This window comes from Andrena cerasifolii, chromosome 9 (assembly GCF_050908995.1).
Source record: "Andrena cerasifolii isolate SP2316 chromosome 9, iyAndCera1_principal, whole genome shotgun sequence".
Lineage (NCBI taxonomy): Eukaryota > Metazoa > Arthropoda > Insecta > Hymenoptera > Andrenidae > Andrena > Andrena cerasifolii.
Genome location: NC_135126.1, coordinates 3121660 through 3143574, shown reverse-complemented (window position 1 = coordinate 3143574; position 21915 = coordinate 3121660). Strand labels below are relative to the sequence as shown.

The 21915-nt window shown below is 38.0% G+C and overlaps 2 protein-coding genes across 4 annotated transcripts; both read right to left on the bottom strand.

The window, feature by feature from the left end:
- Positions 1-2852: 2852 nt before the first annotated feature.
- Positions 2853-12581, bottom strand: LOC143373575 (CDK5 and ABL1 enzyme substrate 2). Of its 2 annotated transcripts, XM_076820975.1 has the most exons (10): positions 11438-12581; positions 10263-10640; positions 9913-10036; positions 9705-9832; positions 9451-9489; positions 8667-8752; positions 8480-8586; positions 8293-8399; positions 8016-8220; positions 2853-7929 (listed from the first exon to the last, which is right to left on the bottom strand). In XM_076820975.1, exons 1-10 carry the CDS (start codon positions 11857-11859, stop codon positions 7789-7791), a joined length of 1737 nt encoding a protein of 578 aa, XP_076677090.1. In that variant the 5' UTR covers positions 11860-12581; the 3' UTR covers positions 2853-7788. The 2 variants fall into 2 exon arrangements, with proteins under 2 accessions (XP_076677090.1, XP_076677091.1); XM_076820976.1 differs by lacking the exon at positions 9451-9489 and having other exon boundaries at positions 11438-12576.
- A 1792-nt stretch (positions 12582-14373) lies between these two features.
- Positions 14374-21748, bottom strand: Ubr1 (Ubr1 ubiquitin ligase). 2 transcript variants are annotated; one of them, XM_076819567.1, is made up of 3 exons: positions 21381-21747; positions 20804-21041; positions 14374-20470 (listed from the first exon to the last, which is right to left on the bottom strand). In XM_076819567.1, the coding sequence occupies exon 3, from the start codon at positions 20435-20437 to the stop codon at positions 15074-15076; it is 5364 nt and encodes a 1787-aa protein (XP_076675682.1). In that variant the 5' UTR covers positions 20438-20470; positions 20804-21041; positions 21381-21747; the 3' UTR covers positions 14374-15073. The 2 variants fall into 2 exon arrangements, with proteins under 2 accessions (XP_076675682.1, XP_076675683.1); XM_076819568.1 differs by lacking the exon at positions 20804-21041 and having other exon boundaries at positions 21381-21748.
- Between the last annotated feature and the right edge of the window lie 167 nt (positions 21749-21915).

Genomic DNA, 21915 nt, shown 5'->3' with positions numbered 1-21915 from the left:
TATTAGTTTCCGAGATATTAATAAAAAAAAATTTTAGTATGTCTGTTGACTTATTCCGACGTAACGCATTCCACTGTTCAAATCGTGCCGGGTATTAGTATTGGTTGGGGCTAGATAAGGGTGGGAGGCACGTGCCCGCTTGCGGGCGCGTAAATCATGGTGGTGAATCCATGTGAGTTTGGAGATTTGAACCAGAAACTTGCGGATGCGATCCATCCTATTATACAGGGTGGATACCTATTACTCTGTTAATAGTCAATACTCTAGGGGGTGATTCTATGCGCCAAAATAAGACGAAAATATAGAATACAATTTTTTAATATCGCGCGTCGTTTTCGAGAAAATTGTCTTTGAATTGCAGCTAAATACGCGAGCCCTTTGGACGCCAGAGGGGCAAGCGGAGGTAAGGGGAACGCATCCAACTATCCATAGAACAAATGGGGGGGGCAGGATGGATCTCCGTTAGGGTTACGTGTACGCAATTAAAAAATAGTTTGTACAAAAATTAACAATAATTTTTATTAATATTTCGGTAACTAATAAATACCCGAAGCTACAATTTTAAATATAGGGTCCACCCTCCCCACCCCTCCCCTCAAACCTCCTGTCGATCGGCCACTGGGATCATTCGGAATTATATCCAAAAAAAAATAGTGTTTGGAGAAAGTCATAATTCTTTTTTTATCTTGAAGATGGGCCCCCGGGGGCCCCTTCTGGGCTGGGGCCCAAGCGGCAACTGCTCATCGGCCGTCTGCTAAATCCGCCACTGTGCTGATGTATGTCCCGCGGACACGTGTTTCGCGGCCACTACGAATCACCGAGTCCCCAATCGCCGCACATTAAATAAACTGTTAGATAAGCTGTGACTGTCCACAGAGGCGGTTGGAGGGTATTGTTATTTCAGGATAGTTACGAATAAACGTGTTCGGGACACGGATTTTCTGTTCCGAGAGATACAAACGCGATAACATGTCATCCTGTGAACGCTGCGCACGAATGCAACGAAACATCTGGGACTGTGCCCGAAACTGTGGCAGCCGGTAGTTTTATCTCGATTTCCATAGAACGAGCGAAATTCAGCTTCCTACGCGTGTTTTACTAGTTAAACAATCGGGTTCGAGATCAATGCACATTCGAATTATGGAACTGTGAAAACTCACAGGCGTCGAGTGCGTCATCGCGGACGCAGGGGAAGTTAATTACTTGAGGATCACGTGGAAGACATAAAGTGGCGTTTCCGGGGGAGGTTTCGCGCGTGGGCATTTAGCGGCGCGCTTTGAACGTACGCATCCGCGTGCTTCCCGCTTACATCTTCACGCGTTCTTTTAATAAAAGCCGACTGCGATTCGCGCGAAAGATTTCGCATTGCGTTTCACAGACGCTGGGTTATTAAAGCTTCCCGTTTCCTGCAATTACTGGCTGCTCAATTATTATTAAATCAATCGAGGACAATTGAAGAGTCCTTGTAGAAAACACTGCAAGTGCCAAAAATCAAATTCTATACTAACAGGGGCAGATCCCCAAGCCGGGAATTAAAAAAATTATAAAACTGGAGATATGTGAAGGATATATAGATACGTATTTCGCAATTTTTGTTTGCCCTCCTAATTTACTCTGAGGAGATGAAATTGACCCCTGAAAATCCGGCTGTTTTCCGATTTTGTGTTAGAACTCGCGAACTCTAAAAAATAAAAAAATTTCGTACAAAAGTCACTTCTTTTAATTAAGACTATCATTTGGTAAGTTTCAGTTCGCGAGTTATGATTTAACGTTGCTCTGAGCTATATAAACGTTTAAAGATCGCAGAATAAGGTCGAAAATCGTTGGTTTCGGGAATTTCGCGATTTTCAATCTGTACAACATTTTAGCACCAAAACTATGCGTTGAGGATATATACAGTGGCGAACCAAAGAAGGTTTACAACTTTTAAAATCGCATAACTTTTTTAGAATTGGTCCAAACGACATGAGTTTTTTTTTTGAGAACGTAGAAGGATTAGTTTGCTAAGCGACGTGTTTCGTCGTTTTGAAAAAAAATGTAATTGGTCGAAATAGCAAAAAACAATAATAAATGTCGTTTTTTAAACTTTTTTTTGCGAGCCTGTAATGAAAATTCAAAAAACCCGTTTACAAACCTGTTTACAAACCTGTTTACAAACCTGTTTATAAACCTGTTTATAAACCTGTTTACAAACCTGTTTATAAACCTGTTTACAAACCTGTTTATAAACCTGTTTACAAACCTGTTTATAAACCTGTTTACAAACCTATTTATAAACCTGTTTACAAACCCGTCTACAAACCTGTTTACAAACCTGTTTACAAAGCTGTTTACAAACCTGTTTGTAAACGGGTTTTTTGAATTTTCATTACAGGCTCACAAAAAAAAGTTTAAAAAACGACATTTATTATTGTTTTTCGCTATTCCGACCAATTACATTTTTTTTCAAAACGACGAAACACATCAGTTAGCAAACTAATCCTTCTACGTTCCCAAAAAAACTATCGTTTGGACCAATTCTAAAAAAGTTATGCGATTTTAAAAGTTGTAAACCTTCTCTGGTCCGCCACTGTACATATCCTCAACGCATCCCCAAAGTTTCATAATGTTTGAATTTCCGCGAGTTGGGGATCTTCCCTTGTAAGTACAGTATTACCATTGGCGCGTAGAACATTTATCGATAATCTTTGTTTTTAATCCTGGCACTTACAGTGTGTTTTACAAGGACTATTCAATTACCCAAGAACTCGCAACGTAAGAGCGATAATGTCAAGCGATTATCAACGGCTCGTGTCACTCGTTCTTCCTTGAGCTGAAACGTTTGGAGCTTTCAATGAAAAGACCTCGAGATGTTCTCCTTCGCGTTTTATTTGCATTTATACATTCTCTCTCCCTTTTGCCTTAACAGATTTTGATAACTCAACGAAACATTGGATATGAGAACGACCCGCGCGCAGAGCATCGGTCGGTGTTTGTAATAATATCATAATTGATAGGCTATCGTAAGTGTCGTTAACTTATTTCCAGTGACACGTCGAACATTCATCCCGAATTTTGTGCATGTAACTAAAAAGGATGTAAGGCATGTCACGATTAGCCACGCAGAGGGAAATCAGCACGACGGTCATTCTGAATTCACGAGCGATTAAGGTTCGCCAATTTCTTGGAAAAGAATCTTACTAAGTACATAACGCAGCGCACTGAAATAGTGTTCCGAATGGCTTACACAGTGTTACGCAAATTAAATTGGTATCACATAATGTTGAAGGCTATATCTCTGGTGGGAGGGCGAACCAGTACAAGTCAGAATTATTAGTTTTGCAGGAAGACAGTTAGAATATTAAAAATGCTATCTAACAACGAAACATCCCGAACCCGGAAATTCGAAAAATTCTGAAACTGTGTGAATATGTAGAGAATTTCCTCCTGATTACAACGCAATTTTTGCTTGCTGCCCAAATTAACTCCAAGGGGCTGTAATTGGCCGCTGAAAATCCGGTTATTTTCCGATTTTGTGTCACAACTCGTGAACTGTAAAATAATTTTTTCACTAAATGGTAGATTTAATTAAAACAAGTAACTTTTATCTTGAAACTTTTTTTCTATCTCTTACAGTTCGCGAGTTATAACACAAAGTCGGAAAACAGCCGAATTTTCAAGGGTTAATATCACCCTCCTCGAGTGAATTTGGGCAGCAAACAAAAATTGCGTTGTAATCAGGAGGAAATTCTCTACATATTCACGAAGTTTGAGAATTTTTCGAATTTTCGAGTTTGGGATCTTCCCTTGTAAGTTCAGGTGCTAAATTACGGACGCGAAAATTGATAACACGGAAGTGAAGATGGAAAATGTTTAAGCTCGAGGTTAAGTTTCAGTTATACTCGTTTGCCCGCCCGCCGGAGATACAGTTACATAGAAATCTCTTAGGAGCTGGTATTTTAAATCACTGATCCGTTCATCGAATCCTAATTCGTCTTCTATCAAATCGCCATTATAAATGTGTCGTATCAAAGTCCGTCCTCTTCTACTTCCATTCTGATTCCTAATCGTATCGGCTAGGATTAAGTTTAACACCAAGAAGGGAAATTAAAGGAGGAAACTGAAAACTGGCTTACTTAAGCTTTCAGTCTTAAAGCTGCTGTACAAGTGTATACGTATGTACATACATTCACGTACGCGCGCATACGTACATATACAGTTACACACGTGTACACGGGACGTTGCTCGCCAATTACCAGCGGACTAAACCTATGTTAAAGAATTTCAGCAGAACCGAGGTTCAAAGTAACGGATAGCAAAGTCGGTCCAATTCTCTACACCAAATTACCCTGAATATCCTATGTTGTAGTTACCTAGCTTTATTTCGAACTGAACGCGATATTAATATTCCGAGAAGGGCACGCATAAGTGCATTGTGTAACTGTAAGTACTTATCCTAACGTTAAGAAGTATGTACAGCACCGAGTACTTTCTCTAGGTTAGTTGAGGTTTCTTGACTCCAAGTGGGAAGAGCACCTCGTTTGAACAAAAGACTTGGGAATTAGAATGCACAGGTCGCGACACCTGTGCCAGTGGATAGAAAAGATTACACGAGCTATGCACTTGGTTTCTTATGGCACCAGATGAAGAACCACTCCCAACGAATCTGAAGAAACTATATAATTCACCGAAGTAGAAAGAAATCGCGGAGATAGCCCACTTTGACTGTGAAATACTTGTACATGTATGGTGTAGTTACACACGCCTACCACCTAATCGCTAAATCTTACTAGACATATCGGTTCATTAATACAAATCACATTCCCCGTCTTGACGCATTACTGGCAAGGATACAGATTTAACTTGCCAGCTGAACAAGATCAACAATGACGAACGAAATTAGTTATGAATGACATGGGTTTCTAAAGTTATAGAAATTGAGAAGAATAAATCGTAAGTCTATGTTCCCCTGCGGGTAATGCTTCGCTACATAATTGAACCACGTACCGCTAATTCGTTTTAGGATAATCTACAGAAAGCCTGCTACAGAAGCTTGGATCACAAACGCATATCATTCGTATAATGTTAAAAATATAATTACGTAACAATAATTAGAACTATGCGACCGTACGTTCTATCTAACATGACTCGGTTCTTCGATAATGTACAGGATCGAAATAAATCTATTTTACAGAAATAAACTTACTTGAGCAGAAAGCACCGATAAGATATTTACACGAAGCAATATAATACAGTAATTCATTCCACCCACTTACTAAAAGGAAACTGAAACAAATACATTCACGATTTAAGTGATAGCCACATTTGTACAATTTTACATATCACAAGTTTTCACCGTATAATTCGTACAGGATGTATGCAAGAATTTTGTGAACGTAAAAAGAACTAGATTATTATTCGATGGTATATGTGAACCGAAAGAAAGGCACAATTCTTTCGAATTTAGTTTCGAATATATTAAACGAAAAATGTATAATAAAATCCTTTTCTGTTCATATTGCAATACCCATTTGTACCAGTAAGGACATTTTATAACTTAATGAAAATCATTAAATCCATAAGACTCTTAACGTAGGAATTTCAGTATCCTCAATTTCGTGGTACTAATCTTATCATAATATATATATATATATGTATATACACACAATAATAAAACAAATATGCATCTCTATTAGAATTAATTTGAGGGTATAACATATTAATATAGAACTTCGAATTAAAACTTAACATACGAACGTGATAAATACTGTCATCGATTTCTGTACATACACTTTACAAAGCGCGTAAGTATTCTTTTGTGATAATCAAAGGTACCAAGTGTTTTAAAACCTGAAATTACGAGTGAAAGTTTGTAGAAGCTAGATTACCTAGAAGCCGAATCACCTTCTATCGACGGTATCCGATGTACCGGGAGTTTATATTACATCATTGTTGTTCATCCAAATAATATAAAGAAGAACCGAGAGAAAAATAGCGATACAAAAATATGTTTCTGACAACTTGACAAGATTTATATTAGCTTATCAAGTACCATTGTGGCAGATACACCACGAAATTAAAATTTACGCTATAACACCACTCTGGTGTTTCACTTTGGATTTCAAAGAATACTTAACCGTATTAATGTACATTATACAATTTTTTAAATATTTAACGATACAATTTCTGTAGTTTTGTCCCACGAAAGTAACACTGTCACAATCATTTTCAATTCTCTTATTTTTCTTCTCGTATCTTATGTGCTTTCACTCATTACTATATGTAATGTCCAATGCCTCAGTCCATTTTTAATATCACACCACAGATACAGACCTATATTTAAAGTGCTATAAATGAAGTTCTACAAACAGTTTAATATCATTGATCTTTCGTCAGCTGGATTTTCGTCATTACAGCACTTTAAACATACTAATTTTTAATTTTTTAAAATTAAAGCACAATGATGGTTGAGCAAATAAAACGAATTACATCCACCTGGACTAGATAAAAAGAACACAGGAAAGAACGTAATTGAATTTATCTGGTTCTAGTTATATTAAGTACCCAAGATTATATTCTTTTGGTTATACAAATAAAAAGATATTGACGTTAACTTAATTTTGCACGATTCTTTGTAATTATTTATATAAGTTCCCTTTCTGTTCTTCGTATTCGTAGTCAGAGATAAGAAAAGCATGCGGTTAAAATATAATTGAAAATCTACAGTTTAAATAATTCTATTAATGTATACTGCATAAATATAAAAATAGAATAATTACTAATAACTAGGGCAATAACTAATTCCAATAAATTATTACACACCATAGAATTAATTTCACCATTTACAAACACAGAAACACTTCGTATGATGTAGAAAAAAATAATTACTTAATCCATAATTACTTTCTCATGAAATTTTCTCGTTAGTTCGTTTAATCAGCCTAATATTTACGTGATGAAACTGACGCACCTTTTTCTGCAGTAAGTAACGACTTCGTCGCTATTAAATGTTTGTACTAACAATCCAGTTTGTTTAATTAAACGGGAATAGATTAAAAGATTAAAGACCGCGCGTAGAACTAAAATTTCGATGAAAGTGGCCAAATTTTAATATTTTTCTAGCGCATGAAGTTCCGATAGTATTCAAATTTGAAAATGTTGAGAACCCACAGTGGTCATAACATCCGTATTTACGGCGCTTCCTCTGTAACTCTCCCGAACCACCTAACTCGCTTTACAATTTAAGTAATCGCCACCATATTTCTGTATCTTTGAGAAAGGATTACTAATTATAATAAGTACTATGCATAATAACCCTACAATAGTAAAATCAAACACTGAATAAGTACTCCGAAGGAAAGACGCATTCAGCTTTCTACATCTCAAAAATATACACTGTAGTTTGTAATTCTTACAGCCCATTGCTTGCACCAACTGCTGCTATTTGTACAATTATTCTGATTACGATTCGGGGAATATTAAACAATATCGTAATGACAGATACAAGAGATTAATAATAATGGAGCCGACCTAACTTGAATCGCTATATAAGGAGATAAGAAGTACATCGACCTACTCCTGTAATCCTTATTTATCAAGATGATGACTGTACATATTACTGATGTATTGTTTCTTATCATCGTATCGTATCTGCTCCTCTCCGAATTCTTCTTTTTCTTGCTCTTATTTTTATACGCCTCTGTATAAAAAAACTTCTGCACATTGTACTTTTCACAGTTACTTAGAAAGCCTCTATCTCGTGAAAAAATTGTTACGGCTCTACGGAAAACGAGACGACTTAAAAGAAGATCAAGACTCGTATATCAATCTCTGATAATGGGGAAATATTTCCCACGTTGGGAGATGCAAACCAAATTCTAAGGCCACCAAAACAGCAAATTCAGACGTAATCAAATCCTTGCGATTTAGACGGAATACATTTTCAATTCTCTAGAAATCGTGTAAAAGTTGTTCGGTTAAAACAATCGTCGCATGTGATTTCTATTCGCGTAGGAGACAATGCGTAGATGACATACCTCTATCAACGACTTAAGAACATCGCCCTTAACGTCATTCAATTTCGCTGCGAGAAGTAAACATGCACCGGCACACAATTTCCGTGTTTGTTTCGTGACGACATTTCGTAGGATAAGCTTCTCAAAATATACATAAGCCATCGCTACTGTCAGGAGGTCAATACTGTATTCCATTTTTGCTATTTTCCGCATTTCTCGTTTCAAACTATATACGATAGAACACTGTTAAATTTTCCATTAAGAACGTATATAATTTATGATGCCGTTCGATACTGACCTTCTTAACTTACTCAAAGTGAGCTGGATATGCGGAAACTTCTCTTTAAACTTATCATTCAATTCCTTCTTCAAATCGGATGGTCGTACGTAATCAATCACTGATGCCTGTACGAAAAGGCAAACGTGTAATTGCCATGTAAGATACTTATCAATGTACTGTATCACCAGTTTATAAAAATAAATACCATGTATGCTGTAAACGTAAGTAGCGTTCTATGTTTCCCAGCTATTAGCTCCGGGTCATCCAGTAAATTAGGATTGTATTGCAGCGATTGCTCATCCCAGTCATAGGCTACGATATTGAGAAGGGTATCTCTTTATATATCTATTCATTACTATTAATTACTATTAAATAATTCACATACTATATACCTTTAGAGTCAGTATTGAAAGATAACGGTGGAGATTCAGGTGTTAGATGTTGAGTGCGATGCGTGGCTGTATCATAAGATAAACACCTGCAACAAATCACTTCGCACTGAGATACAGCACAGGAGAGCTTTTTCTTTTAATTTAAGATTAAAGTCATGCAATAGAAATATTTACTTTATCGTAATAGGTAAACTTGTCTGGCACTGAATATGCACTAAATGCCCAAGGATAATCATATGCTAACTATGAGTTGTGAATAAACGTATGTGAATGCGTACAAATAAAAGTGTAAGTGATAATGCATTCGTATGAGCGATAATATCTGAATATTTTGTGTATACATTATTGCTAAAGTAGACGATGCCATACTGTAACGAAAATGTTATGCTCATTGAGAAGATATTGTTGTTCTTAACCAAATGAGATAGGCGTGCTACAAGGTTGCTCCATTGAAAAGAATTTACAATAAAATGTGACTGCTAATTACGCGAACGTAAATTAATTTCCCAAGTAAATATGCAGCTATTTCTATTTCAAATTGTATCTGCAGCTGAAATATTAAGGATATATACGTATTGAAAAATATAATAAAAAAAAAATGCTTCATACGTATACTTTTACACTAGATTCACTGTATTATAGATATATACATATATATGTATTATTTCTATTACTGCTCATTAATAGTTTGAAATTAATTTGAGCTACAAAGTATCATTCATATCTTTCCTACTCATATCGTTTTAAGCTCTTTTTATAATATGGTACTATTACAGGTTTTTACCATTTAGAGTGATCCACATTCCATGTAATAGTTTTTGTCCTGCAAAATATGGTTAAAATATCTCGTTATAAAACAAACAAATGAGGTAGATGAAATGCATGAAATATGAACGGCGATGTTAAAAGGATTATGTACAAGAATATTGGATTTTATGAGAATCTTTGATCGGTAAAGAACGTTTATAAGACTTGTGCTTGCAAACAGGAACGAAATATTCAGTCACAATAGGGAGACATTAAGTTTGCGATGGATACCTCGAAACGACAGGATGTTTATTTGGTATAACATGTGTAAGTTCTATTGCCTCGTTATCGCTAAAATGTAATTTCTTGTCCTTCTGAAATTGCCTAGATGGAACAAGCAACTGCCCGTAAGATATTTCCTACAAAAGAAGAACAGGTCACTAAGTCCATTTGCCAAAATGAAATGCATGGATTTATCTCGCACATTCTGCTCACGTACCTGGCCGTCCTTCGCACGTTCTATACCCAATAAACCAAAAGGATCGATATTATCGTTTATTGCCGACAGCGGTCGCTGTGCAGAAATGTTTTTTCTCCGCCCAGTATCTTTACGCAATTCGGACCTAAAAATGGGAATGAGAATGTACGATAATGAATATATTCGTGCCACGTTCCTACTATTAGGGTACGTTTATGGTGGAGCTGCGATAAACGATCAGAGCAACGATTAGAGCGAGATGACTATATAGATGACCAACGATAAAAGCGTCGAGAAAGAAATATTTCTCTTTCTTCGCTATTATCGCAGCTCCGTACTAAACGTACCCTTATACATAAGGCGTATCTTACCAACTAGATCTTTGTCCTTTGTTATAAGGGAGAACAGAAAACACTAGGAACGGCACACGTTTGTTAGAAACCAAAACCAGTCTATCATCTCCGAATTTATAGCCATTTACTGGATGCTGCATTAGGCGCAGCTCTCTTGTGACTTCTGGTATTATGCCACTACTTGTACACCCAGATTGTGCACTGTTCGATGGCTTCGTTTTCGCTTTTACAGATTGTGGCTTAGAACGCAGAGAACCAATGCTCTCGTTGGAACTATTATATTGGTACTTTATATCCTCCGAAAGCGTAGATGTCTGATGAGTTATACGCTTCTTATATTGTAAAGAGCCCACTCGTCTTTCAGGTAAAGAATATTCACTACCAGTTGTGCCAGTACTGAGGAATAGAAATGTACATATTTATACCTCTTTCTGTGTAACGATGCGCGTAAAAATAAACATAAATTTTATAAAGCGTAGGTACTATTATAATATAAACCATGCTATATCCGAGTACTGAATAACACTTGTTGAAATTACTTATTGCTAACTACTATCATTTTCCGAAGCATTGGAGTTACATCATCCGACACATAATACAGTTAATGTATTATACAATACCATCAGTGCCTCCCTCCAATTGAGTTAGTATAATTGAATATATATCCTTGTTATGAATATATGTTATGATATAAATATGAAGAGTTAGTTACAAGAATAATGTAAAACTCATTATTTTTACAACAGTGAATTTGTTTATTAAATTCTGTATATCTTACTCATACTGATACGACAAATTTGTGTATAACAGATGCACGAGAATGAAATGTTAATAAACAGAGTAGTAACACATTAAACAGTTGATGATAATAGCACAATCCTACAAACTATACCAGAGATAATGAAATTTATATTAATTGTAGTGACTGCTTATCGCATCGTTTCATTGCCTTAATGTAAGACAAATATATTGTACTCATTGGCAAGAATGTATAGCGAGATCAACAATATTATTTCAAAAGTACAATTATAACCAGTCTTGTTTGTATTATACCCGTTTCGCTTTCTAAATCACTGCGTACAATCTCTCCGATGTTATCAACCTATCGCAAGATCCCTGCGATCGTTCGAAGTGCAAAGTGGAAGAGAATATACGTCGCTTTGATATTTAAAGGAACTCAAATGACTGTTTACCGTTCTCTGAATGAACTATGAAATCCGGTAGAGAGCTGCGGATAATTCCTTTCCTGTTCGAGGAAAGCAGCCACTGCCGCCTTCGCGGGGGTCAGCAGCCCGTCAGAATTCGAACTAAACGAATTGTGTTCAACGCTCTTCTGTGCTAGCTGCGGAGAGGATGCCTGCTTCGTGGATGGTTGCGCTAAATGCTCCTCTGTGGAGTCGTCGAGGACTTCCTCGCTGGAAATGTCCAGGTCTGTTTGACGAACATCAGCCTGATGAGCTTGGCTGTCACTGAGGGTACGAGTGTGAGCAGGACCATTCCGCGCGAGGACGGCTAGCTTGGTATCGCGGTGGCTGCCATCGAGGGAGATGTTCGAGAGAAACGTTAGGGCGGCCAACCTTCTGCGTGAATGATTCTTTTTTAAGGCTGCTGCCATTCCACGGTTGACCGTGCCGTGAGACCGGTGTTACCAAATACCGACGTAAACGACCAGGAAAAGGACGAGTGCCCGACAAGGACTCTTTTATCAAACGAGGACAACTACTAGGATCACAATTCATTGTCACCGCTCGTACACTTAGTCCTGACATTTTCCGATAACGTGCCCGCGCTGCGCACGTACCAACGTGAACCGGTGTCACTCATCATCGTACCGTTTCTTTTCATATGATTAAAAACCGAATCCTACCACCAATGAAACAACCTTCCTTCCTACTACGCAACACTACGACCCATCCTACTCTCGGCCAAAGTGATATCCTCTATCTGCATCTGCGACTGCGCGTATTCTTACCCACGTTCACACAGAACAGTGTGTCGTTTCCCAGAAATCTTCTCTTCTCCCCGAAAAACTCAATTGATCCCTTCGACTTTCTTTCGTTCCGATAATAGATTTTGGAAATTTTCGTGGCCTTTTACGCCGACGTAATCATCTTTCGATGTTAGCAACAGTATTCCAAGATCACCAGTAACCACGACTAATGTAGTGTATCGTTTCAAATTTCTGACATTAGAGAAAGATACTGGCATTCTATATTATTTAAGAATTCTGTTGCTAAAATCACAGATGACGTACACGGCAGATCGGTGATGTCCAAACTCAACTCTGAACAACTCTGAAGCCGAGAGCCCTGAGGCTCTTTCCTGCTCTTTCCCCAACTCTCTGCACCGTTTCCATAGTGCAACGACGCTGGCTGGTGCCGCGCTTTACGACGCGCGCTGGATATAAACGTCCCCCGCGAAAATTAATGCGTCGTTCTTTGTTTTATGAGCGAAATGTCGCAAGCAAACGGTCAATAGTTCATCTCTCTTCGGCTGTGTTATGAGGAATATTGATTCGAGAGGTTCTTTCCGCTTCTGTGCATGAAATTTGAAAAAGCACACGTGCTTTTAATTATTATTACCTAAATAATATTGTAGCACAGACCCGGCATAAAATTTCACCCACAGCCCAGGGGATCCAAAACCACAATACTATTTTCCTGTTGCATGCGACGTTATCGATTGAAAGTAGAAGACGATCACGACAATACTCGCGATTAGAACTAAAATTAAATAGAGCGAGATACCCTGTATCGAAAAAGCTCGATTTGTTATCTGTGCTGTAAGCTCATGGACATAGGAATATAGGGACGTAGCAAATTTTGAGGGGGGTGAAGCAGCTTCCAAGGAGCGGAGATCTATGGTCACGTGGTATGCACTCTGGTGCCGCATTGGCGATTGGTTGTGATCGCGCAAGCGCAATCTTATTTTCATCGAGTAAAAGTGAATCAGAACCAATTGGAACCAGGGTGAAAGACAGAACCAATCGGGATCACCAATGCGGCACCAGAGTACTACGTGACCGTGTTCCCCGCTCCCTAGAAGCTGCTTCACTCCTCTCGCCAGAAGTCGCAACAATTAGTCCATCCCTATATTCCTATGTTCATGTGTAAGCGGAATCACAGACGAGGTATAGAATAGACTTTACATCCTATAAGAGTTTGTCCGACGAACAGAAATACCAACTTCAGAGAAAAATCAGAGAAATTTAGTTTCAATTCTAACCGCTAGTAGGATTGCCATCGAATTCCACACTGAACCGATAACGTTGCATGCGTTACGAAAATGATAAGGAGCTCGCAATAGTGTGACACGAAATTACATTGAGTGGTAGATCTATCCTATACTTTGTCGATGGCGGAACGCAATTCCGGGCTTAATCGATTTTAAAAATAAACTGCGCAACAAACTCAATTTTTTTTTCTTTACGAATTTGATACTTTAGTTTTCGTGCGAATATAAAATAAATATGTAGCAACACAAGGATAAAAGATATTCTATGAATAGTACTTATGTAATGCTCAGAGAAATTTGAACTACGTATATAAATATAAAATGTTCCTCTACTTTTTTTCGTTCTACTTTCATCTATAATAAAATAATGAGTAAATGATAGCAATGGAAGAATGAAATAAAGTATTTTATTAGTTAGTACTGGAAGTAATTGAAATAGATATTAAACGCGTAAATTTGAGTGAAACTCCACTTTGCATTACGTTATTAATTATTAAAACTCTTCTTCGAAATCATTTTTTTTTAAAAACATTTTACACATTATTATTACTTCGTAAATAATCAGTGTTATGACTTATCAAGATCTAGCACACATAAACAAGATTGAGAATATTCGTGTTTGTAGTGTTCTGTAAAGATTTTGAACTTCTTAAATTAATCGATATATATTATTATTTACATATCATCTCTCAGATGCTGTAAGTCTATGCGTAAATAATCCTATGTTAAATAATTGTACAGTATACAAGTGAATACAATGCTGTATTAGAAGCAGGAAAACTAATCTTATAGATATAAAAATGTTAATATTATTTAAAGAGAAAATATTTTCAAATTATATATCTTCTTTCACGATGTATATTCAACTAAAAGACTGGCAATGAGAAAACAAACGGTATGTCACATTATTTATTTTAATTTTTGAAATTAATTATTTAAATATTTACGCTCTTTATTCTTCGTCCATATACTGTTACTGTTTACGGATTTCTAAAACCAAAAGATCTTAGCCATATGCGAAAGTATATGCGTTTAAAATTCTGCTTATTCGAATATTCTAAAATTGCAACAGTTTATGACATAGAACATTTTTAATGTAGTCTATAGTATTTCCATGAAATGACAAAGAAATCGATGAAATCAGAGCAGTTTAAAACAGCTAATACAGAAGAACAGTTCTTCGTATACACAGCTTGAATTATTCGTATGTTCCTAAGAGCTCTTAAACAATGTGACAATTAGTTGAATGACATTAAAAACTAATTTCTACAAGCAACAAAGGTCGTACAACATTTTGTCAATAATTATAAAGAAATTTATATTTAATTTACACAATGATAATAGAAAATTCCGTAAACTCTGAAATAATCTAAAACGACATCGCAACGGGAATAACATCCAATCGTTTTAAATATACAAAGCCATCCGCGCTGTATTTCTCAAAATAAATAATTTTATCAGTTTCTTGCGATGATCAAACAGATAATTAACAGTCGTAAATATTAGCCACTATGGTCGCTTATGCTAAATATAGATTTAGTACTTTTTTTTTAACTAAACGTCCAGGCTATATTGCATAGGAAATCCTAAGATGGTTATAGATGCTGCCATCGTGTCGACATAAGACTACTTGAGGATTCAATGGCCCTCGATATGGATTCATGTAGTCCATGTCCCAGCCACATTTGATTCAATTGCCTGTACTTATCATGACACAATCGAAGCGGATTTCCTCTTCGTAAACCTTGATCCGTCTCCCCGTACTCGTCAAGGTATGGCGGACAAACGAACGATCCACGATTTGGGCTCCTTAAGAAAAGGATTTCACATTCTCGTACGCGTAAGAACATCCCTACTCCAGCGCCGCAATTACTGGCGTGAAATGTACACGCGCCGACCATCAGGTTGTTCAATTCGGTTTGGCAACAATAACTTTGAGAACATAACATTTCTCCACAAACGAGGCACATCGTCGGGTTCTTAGAATCCTCCCGCTCGCTATTGGGGCACGTAAATGACGATATCATGTTTATCAGTTCGCTATAATCTTCCGGAAGCTCGACCAATTTGTTAACTTTCAAAGGCTCCTTTATTACTGTCATTGTGCCGGACAAATATATTTGGACAGTAGGATGACTCTTCCAAGTATTCATCAGCTTCATAATTACATGTAAATTTGGCTTGACCAATTCGTCGCAAGTAGTAGGTAGTCCCAAATATGCGCAGATATTTTCGTACGTAGCCCCGTCCACTTTGCTCAGCTCCTCCGGAGCAGGAACATCGGACACATAGTGGAAATAGAGAGCACAGCATCTAAGGAAAGGCAAACAAGCTTCCTTGACTCGTCTCCATATTTCGTCAGCCGTTTGACTTCCAACATTAATGTCCAGTGCTTGAATCAATGTTAGGATGGATCCTGAGGATGTACTTTCACTCGTTTCTTGGCCTTCTATGTCCATACCTTCGTTCAACTCCAACGTCAGTAGGATTTTCGCTATAAGAGACACAAACACAAGTTGCAAGGCATAAAACTCACATATCCCGCCCGTAATGACTAACGGCGGCGTGTCGCATTTTGTGTTAAAGAAACTTGGCAGCGAATTGATTAAAGGAATAAGCACTCCGAATGGATCCCAATGTAGGACACTTGCTCCGTCGTGCGGGTTTCTCAGTAGCATCGTTAAAAGTGAAAGAGCATGATTCCCAATAGTATCTTTGTCTGCCCATGTCAAATTCGTACTGCCACCAGTGACACACGTAGACCCCAAAATAGCTGAAATTCTAGCAAGACCTTCCAAACTGTCTCTTTGTCTAGATGACAAGGCGCCCAACAAAGGCTTATCCATATCACGCAGAAGAAATTCTATAGCGTGAATAGTAAACGCCGTTGATTTCCATGCTAACAAGGGTACCCTAGAATCACCTTCGTGAGGCTCTGCTCCAAATCCTTTTGTGTACGTCGCCTGCGCGAATAGGTGTATCATAGATATTAAATTTTCTGAAAGGGTTGGCCCAGGCTGTTCGTAGAGTAACTTAAACACTTGTGCTGCCAAATATCCAATTTCATGATCAAGAGCTTTTATGGGGTACCCGACTGACCCGTGGTCCTGAGGATTGTCCTCTCCCACAACGTCAGCATCGTGCGATTTGTTACAGGAGCAATAGCGGCGCGCAGTGTTGTGATTATATAACTTCCCATGTAATTTACATTCTGTGAATCTCAAAGCCTCGAACCATGTGTCGAAATGAAGATTATGGTTCTGAACGGTTGGCTGTAATGTGCCTAGGGCTGGTAACAGAGGTAAGACAGTATTACTGAGACATTCGCAAAGTGGACAGAGATATTCATGTTTCTCCACGTCAAAACTTCCTGGCTGTCGCGAACGGAATGGCCTTCTATTCTCTTTCGCAAGAACGTTATCGAAATATTCTTGCCAGCAATGCACGTGCATTACGTGGCCGCAAGTGCTGGTGTGCGGCGATGCACCTAGCTTCGCAGAAAGATATAATGGATCAGGCTCGTTGGTATCGGCTCTATCTTGACACAATACTGTGGATTGTTGAACGAAGGCGGCTAACACCATCGCTGGACCGGTCGCTGTTACAGCCTGATTCTCCTGGCACAGGATACAAGTGTAGGATTTCTCTTCGGACATTCTTGTCGTTTGTCCGATACCAAGAGCAACAGGTGTTTTCTGCACGCTCTCACACAAATCCATAGTAGAACCTCGATCATTGGTTTTATTTACGTCTAAAGCAGCTTCTTCGAATAGCTCGGCATTGCTTTTCATGAAATGCTTTTGCATAGCAGCCATTTGTGCCATTATTTCTTTACGCTTCTGCGCTGCCATTTTCATCCTCCACTCTTTATCACTTTTACTGTTTTCGGTATCACTTGCTGGTTCTGTACGAACCGCTGCGGGTGCGTTATTGATTTCCATTACGGTATTACCAGCGACTTCTCTATACTTCGTTAAAACCCAAGTTAATAAATCCTTGTGAGCATCTATACGTGGACTGCTAGACAGATCCTCTAACAATTTATAAATTTTCCACTTTGCAGCCCTCGCGGGGAAAGTAAGGAACGGATAGTTACCAGATTCTTGTTCTTGGAGAGCATACCCAATGAGGTGTAGAACCTTATGGACTTGCGGCTCTGAGAAACTGCGCGCCATGAAGTTAAGTGCTCTTTCTAATACAGTTTGCATAATATGTAACATGACGTCGCACTGCAATAAGTTAGTTACCAAACTGAATACTTCCGTCAATTTAGGAAGCCTGGGGGGTGGACAACATTCTAATTCTTCCGTTGCTTTCCTTCGCTTCCGTTGTGCCTCTTCGGATTTGCTTAACTCTTCCTTTGTATAATGATAAAAGAATACGTTATATTCTGAATACGACTGAGGCTTCAGTTGATACACTCCTTTCCCCCCTGATGCTTGCGAAGGTTTTTTAAAATCGGCGACCTCGTGTATTACCTTCTCCATTCCAGTCCCAGAATGCCCGTCGTCTGGTAATGTTTTATTAAGCTCCGAATGAGAAAGCGGTTTTATACATAATTGCTGAATTATCTCCTTTTTCAAACGATTATCAGCAGTAACTTGTCCAACTCCAGGCACATATCTTTCTCCAATTATTGTTATCAATAATCCTAAAAATTCCTCGACCAAATTTATAGTTTGCCTAATGCTATCCTCTTCAGGATTTTTCAGAGCATTGGGTTCAAAGTCCGGGTTCGCCCAGTGCAGAAGATTAAATTTATTTAAAACGTGAATTAAGAATTCGTTACTTTCTATTAACGATGCGCCAGCTTGTAACAAGACGATATCTCTATCTAACATTTCTGAACGACATTTGACATTATGATAGAAATACAACTGATTCAGCAAAGAGTACCCATTTCTTCTCCACATACCAGCATGTGCTTGCGAAATCATTACTTGAGCCGCTAGTACAGGCTCTATAATCTGTTCCGGCGTTGGTTTCGTTTGATTAATAAATTCTGCGCACTGAAAATGTAGATTGTGCTTTTCCAGATACAAAAAGAGACCAGCCAAAAATCTGGAAAGCGGGAGGTGTATAGATACTGGCTCAGACGACACATCGTATTGAAGGCATGTTGCGCTGTGATCAGCTAATTCTCTCACTTGAGTTGGGCCAATCTCGTGTCCAGGTTGTTCGTATAGCTTTCTCAAAACCAATCTGAAAGCTTTTATTAACACAATCCTATCTGAACCACACCATTCCAATGCAAGGCTAATAACTGGTGATAGCTTAACATGTAAATTGAACGCCGACTCCCATTCAGGCTCATATTCCATGTGTTGACCAACTTGTCTCAGTACAGCATCCATGCATTGCATACTACAGAATAATGTGAGCAGAAGTGACAGTCCTTGTAAGAAACCTTTCCTCAAGTTATCAGTCCAAACTTCCGGTTTAACGTTCAGTAAATATCGTAAGTCATGAAGTATATGTTGAGCTCTTCTAAAAGAAGCGTTAGGCGTGTCTCTTTCGAATTCCAACTTTCCCGCAGCGTTACATCTTCGCGAGCTCTCAGAGATAAATGTGTTTAATAAGATAAACAGCACGTCGTGGTGCGCAATAAGATAATGCGCCAACGTTGGAACTGTAAATAACTGCACCGAAAGCGACACAATAGAAAACGAATGATCGTGATCGTCCCTTATGAAATCTTTCATGACGGAACCGTAATTACATGTAAATACAATTGCCAAAGCTTTCTTGCTTTTATATTCCGTAAGCATTCCGGACATGAACAGTCTGTGCCATGCAGTCCTAGCAGATTTCCATAAATGCGAGTCTCTCATTAGTATACCTTGCACGATCGAAATGTTTGGTACTTTCGTATTGAGCGCAACGTTACTGAAAAGCACTCTAAAACCTTCGCAGAGGCTTATAAATTGTTGCAACCAGTTCAGAAGTTTCATGGCAAACGTTTGATGAGCAATTACATGAGCATGCACCACATGAACCTTTAATATTCTATTGCTGTGCCTTGAAGTAAATCTTTCGATATCAGATTTTAAATCCTTGCAGTGCTGAAACCCGGAACACCTCACGACAGCTCTACCTTCTCTATCAACATTCGTCACATATTCCACTGCATCCCTTTGAGAGCACTTCATAACCCGCGTAAGCGTGGTGATTACCTGATCGAATGTATGAGTCTCGTCGTTAAAAAGGACTGTACAAAATGTATCTGAAGTCGATAAAAGCGACACAGAGTCTTCGTCAGATTCTTTAGTTCGTAAATCGACAGGCAAGCCTGGCATATGTTCTAACGATAGCATCTCGTAGCAATACCTTAGTACCGCCTCGAAAGTCATTACCGCTCTTTCAGATATATCAGCGGGCAATTTATTTTCATCAGGTTCTTTAGCTTGCGTTCCAGCTAAATGTATGTTGCAAAATGGTTCGCTCTTCCATGCTTCTGTATCCCCGCAGTCGCAACAACCTCCACCATTAGAGGTACCCATTTTGTACTTATGATTGCGATGGGCCGACTGTTTAAAACAATCTACGCAAAGCACGCATGTCATATCCATACCACACTCTCTGCAATTATACGTAGGATCTCCCATCTTGAATACCTTGCCGCATATTACATTATCCATTTGACTTAGCTGCTTTAAAATCACCTGCGAGTCCCCATTGCAGATAAACTCTTCTAAAGTATCGTAAAGTATTTTTTGTGCTCTTTCCTCGTCGAAATTCCAGTCCAAGCAATTGCCGTTCGGCTCCGGACTATATATCTTTGGGACCCAGACCTTCCAGTGCCCCTTAAAGTGAGTATACGATAACGTTCCTTTATTCATTTTGTCCATCCAAATATTCACGCATCGTTGACTAGAATTTGGATCTTCAAGCATAGCCGACTCTGACTCCATGTCTTCGATGCCTTGATCTGGATGACTTTGTATATTCTCGTTACTCATTGTGGTAGGATTAAATTGCCGAAACAATGTGTACTGAAATAATAAATATTGTAAATTAGAGTCTAAGCTTTATGGACTCTAAGATTAGAAATTCCACAAAACATTTATATACAATTAATACAATACAGAATCGATTAAAACAAATCTTTATTCATTTTAATTTAAAGTCTTTACAACACCAATCGTTTTACTTTACATTATCACTCCACGTATTTTATTCTAATGAAGGCGGAATGCTCTCTGAAATCTTTTCGCATTTACTACATCCTCGCATTTAAGTATTAACAATAGTTTATAATTTATATAATAGCATGGGAATTTTATTCCAGGAAGAACACATGCGTGCTAAACATTTGCTATACTAACCACAATAATACACAGGATCAACGCAGTTTCTAATATAATGTACCAACGGAAGGCAGACGCATCTCAGTATACTTCTCACATCGTCAATTCGTCCGATGTATGTATCAGCGAAAGATATGCGAAAACTGTTGGTACAATTCTATTACGCGCGGCGCTTTAATTCATACGAGTTATCCAATTTTATACAGCGACTTTTATTTCACGCGTAATGCTCTCATTTTTGCTTGGTTATAATAATCTGAAAGTCATAGGTTACCAAGAGCTTATAGATAAAACTCTGTACAGAATATAATGCTGCTCTGTTAGTTTCTTATTGTTAGTTGCGATAGGAAATGAATTAGTAACTACATATAAATTTGAAACGTTCATCAGGTCACATGGGATATCGAAATTATGTATTTCAAGAGATCGGGAGGGCAATGAGAACTCTCGTAGCGGATAAAAGGCGACTGTTACATTACGAAACGGTGCATCCGACACATAGCGAACATTTTAGTTTGAAAAATTATTTCACAAGTGTGACAGACCTTTTCACTAAACCGAACTATTTTTAACTTCCTCTAAAGACGATACTTACTGTTATGACGACCAGGCCAAGGTTAATAAAAGATATTGAAAAGTTCTTTGTTTCGCGAAATCTGCCTGTGCCTTTCTCGATCACCTGTATAATAATAATTAAGAATAGTGCCGCCGTATGACAATCACACGATCGCGTCGGAGACGCGTATATTCGACAACAGCAATCAACCAAGTTTTGACATCTCGAAACGAAATGATAAGTAATATTTTTGCACAGCTGCTCGAACAATGCACAAAATGGCTTATAAAGTTTAGAGACCAAAATCACATGTATATTAGATACGTCTACTCATTTCGGTATCTACATTTGATTGCAGCGCTCGAACACTCGCCAGCATTACTATCAATATTTCCGAGAGTCACGCACTAGAAAATATATGAAATTAATCGCAATTATAAAGACCTGAAATATAAACGTATTTAAATTTGTAAATAATGATTATTCAAGAATATATTGAAGACACATTTCGAGATATATAAAAAATGTTTTAGGAACAAAGCATACATTTCTGTATATGTTTAAAGAATTATCA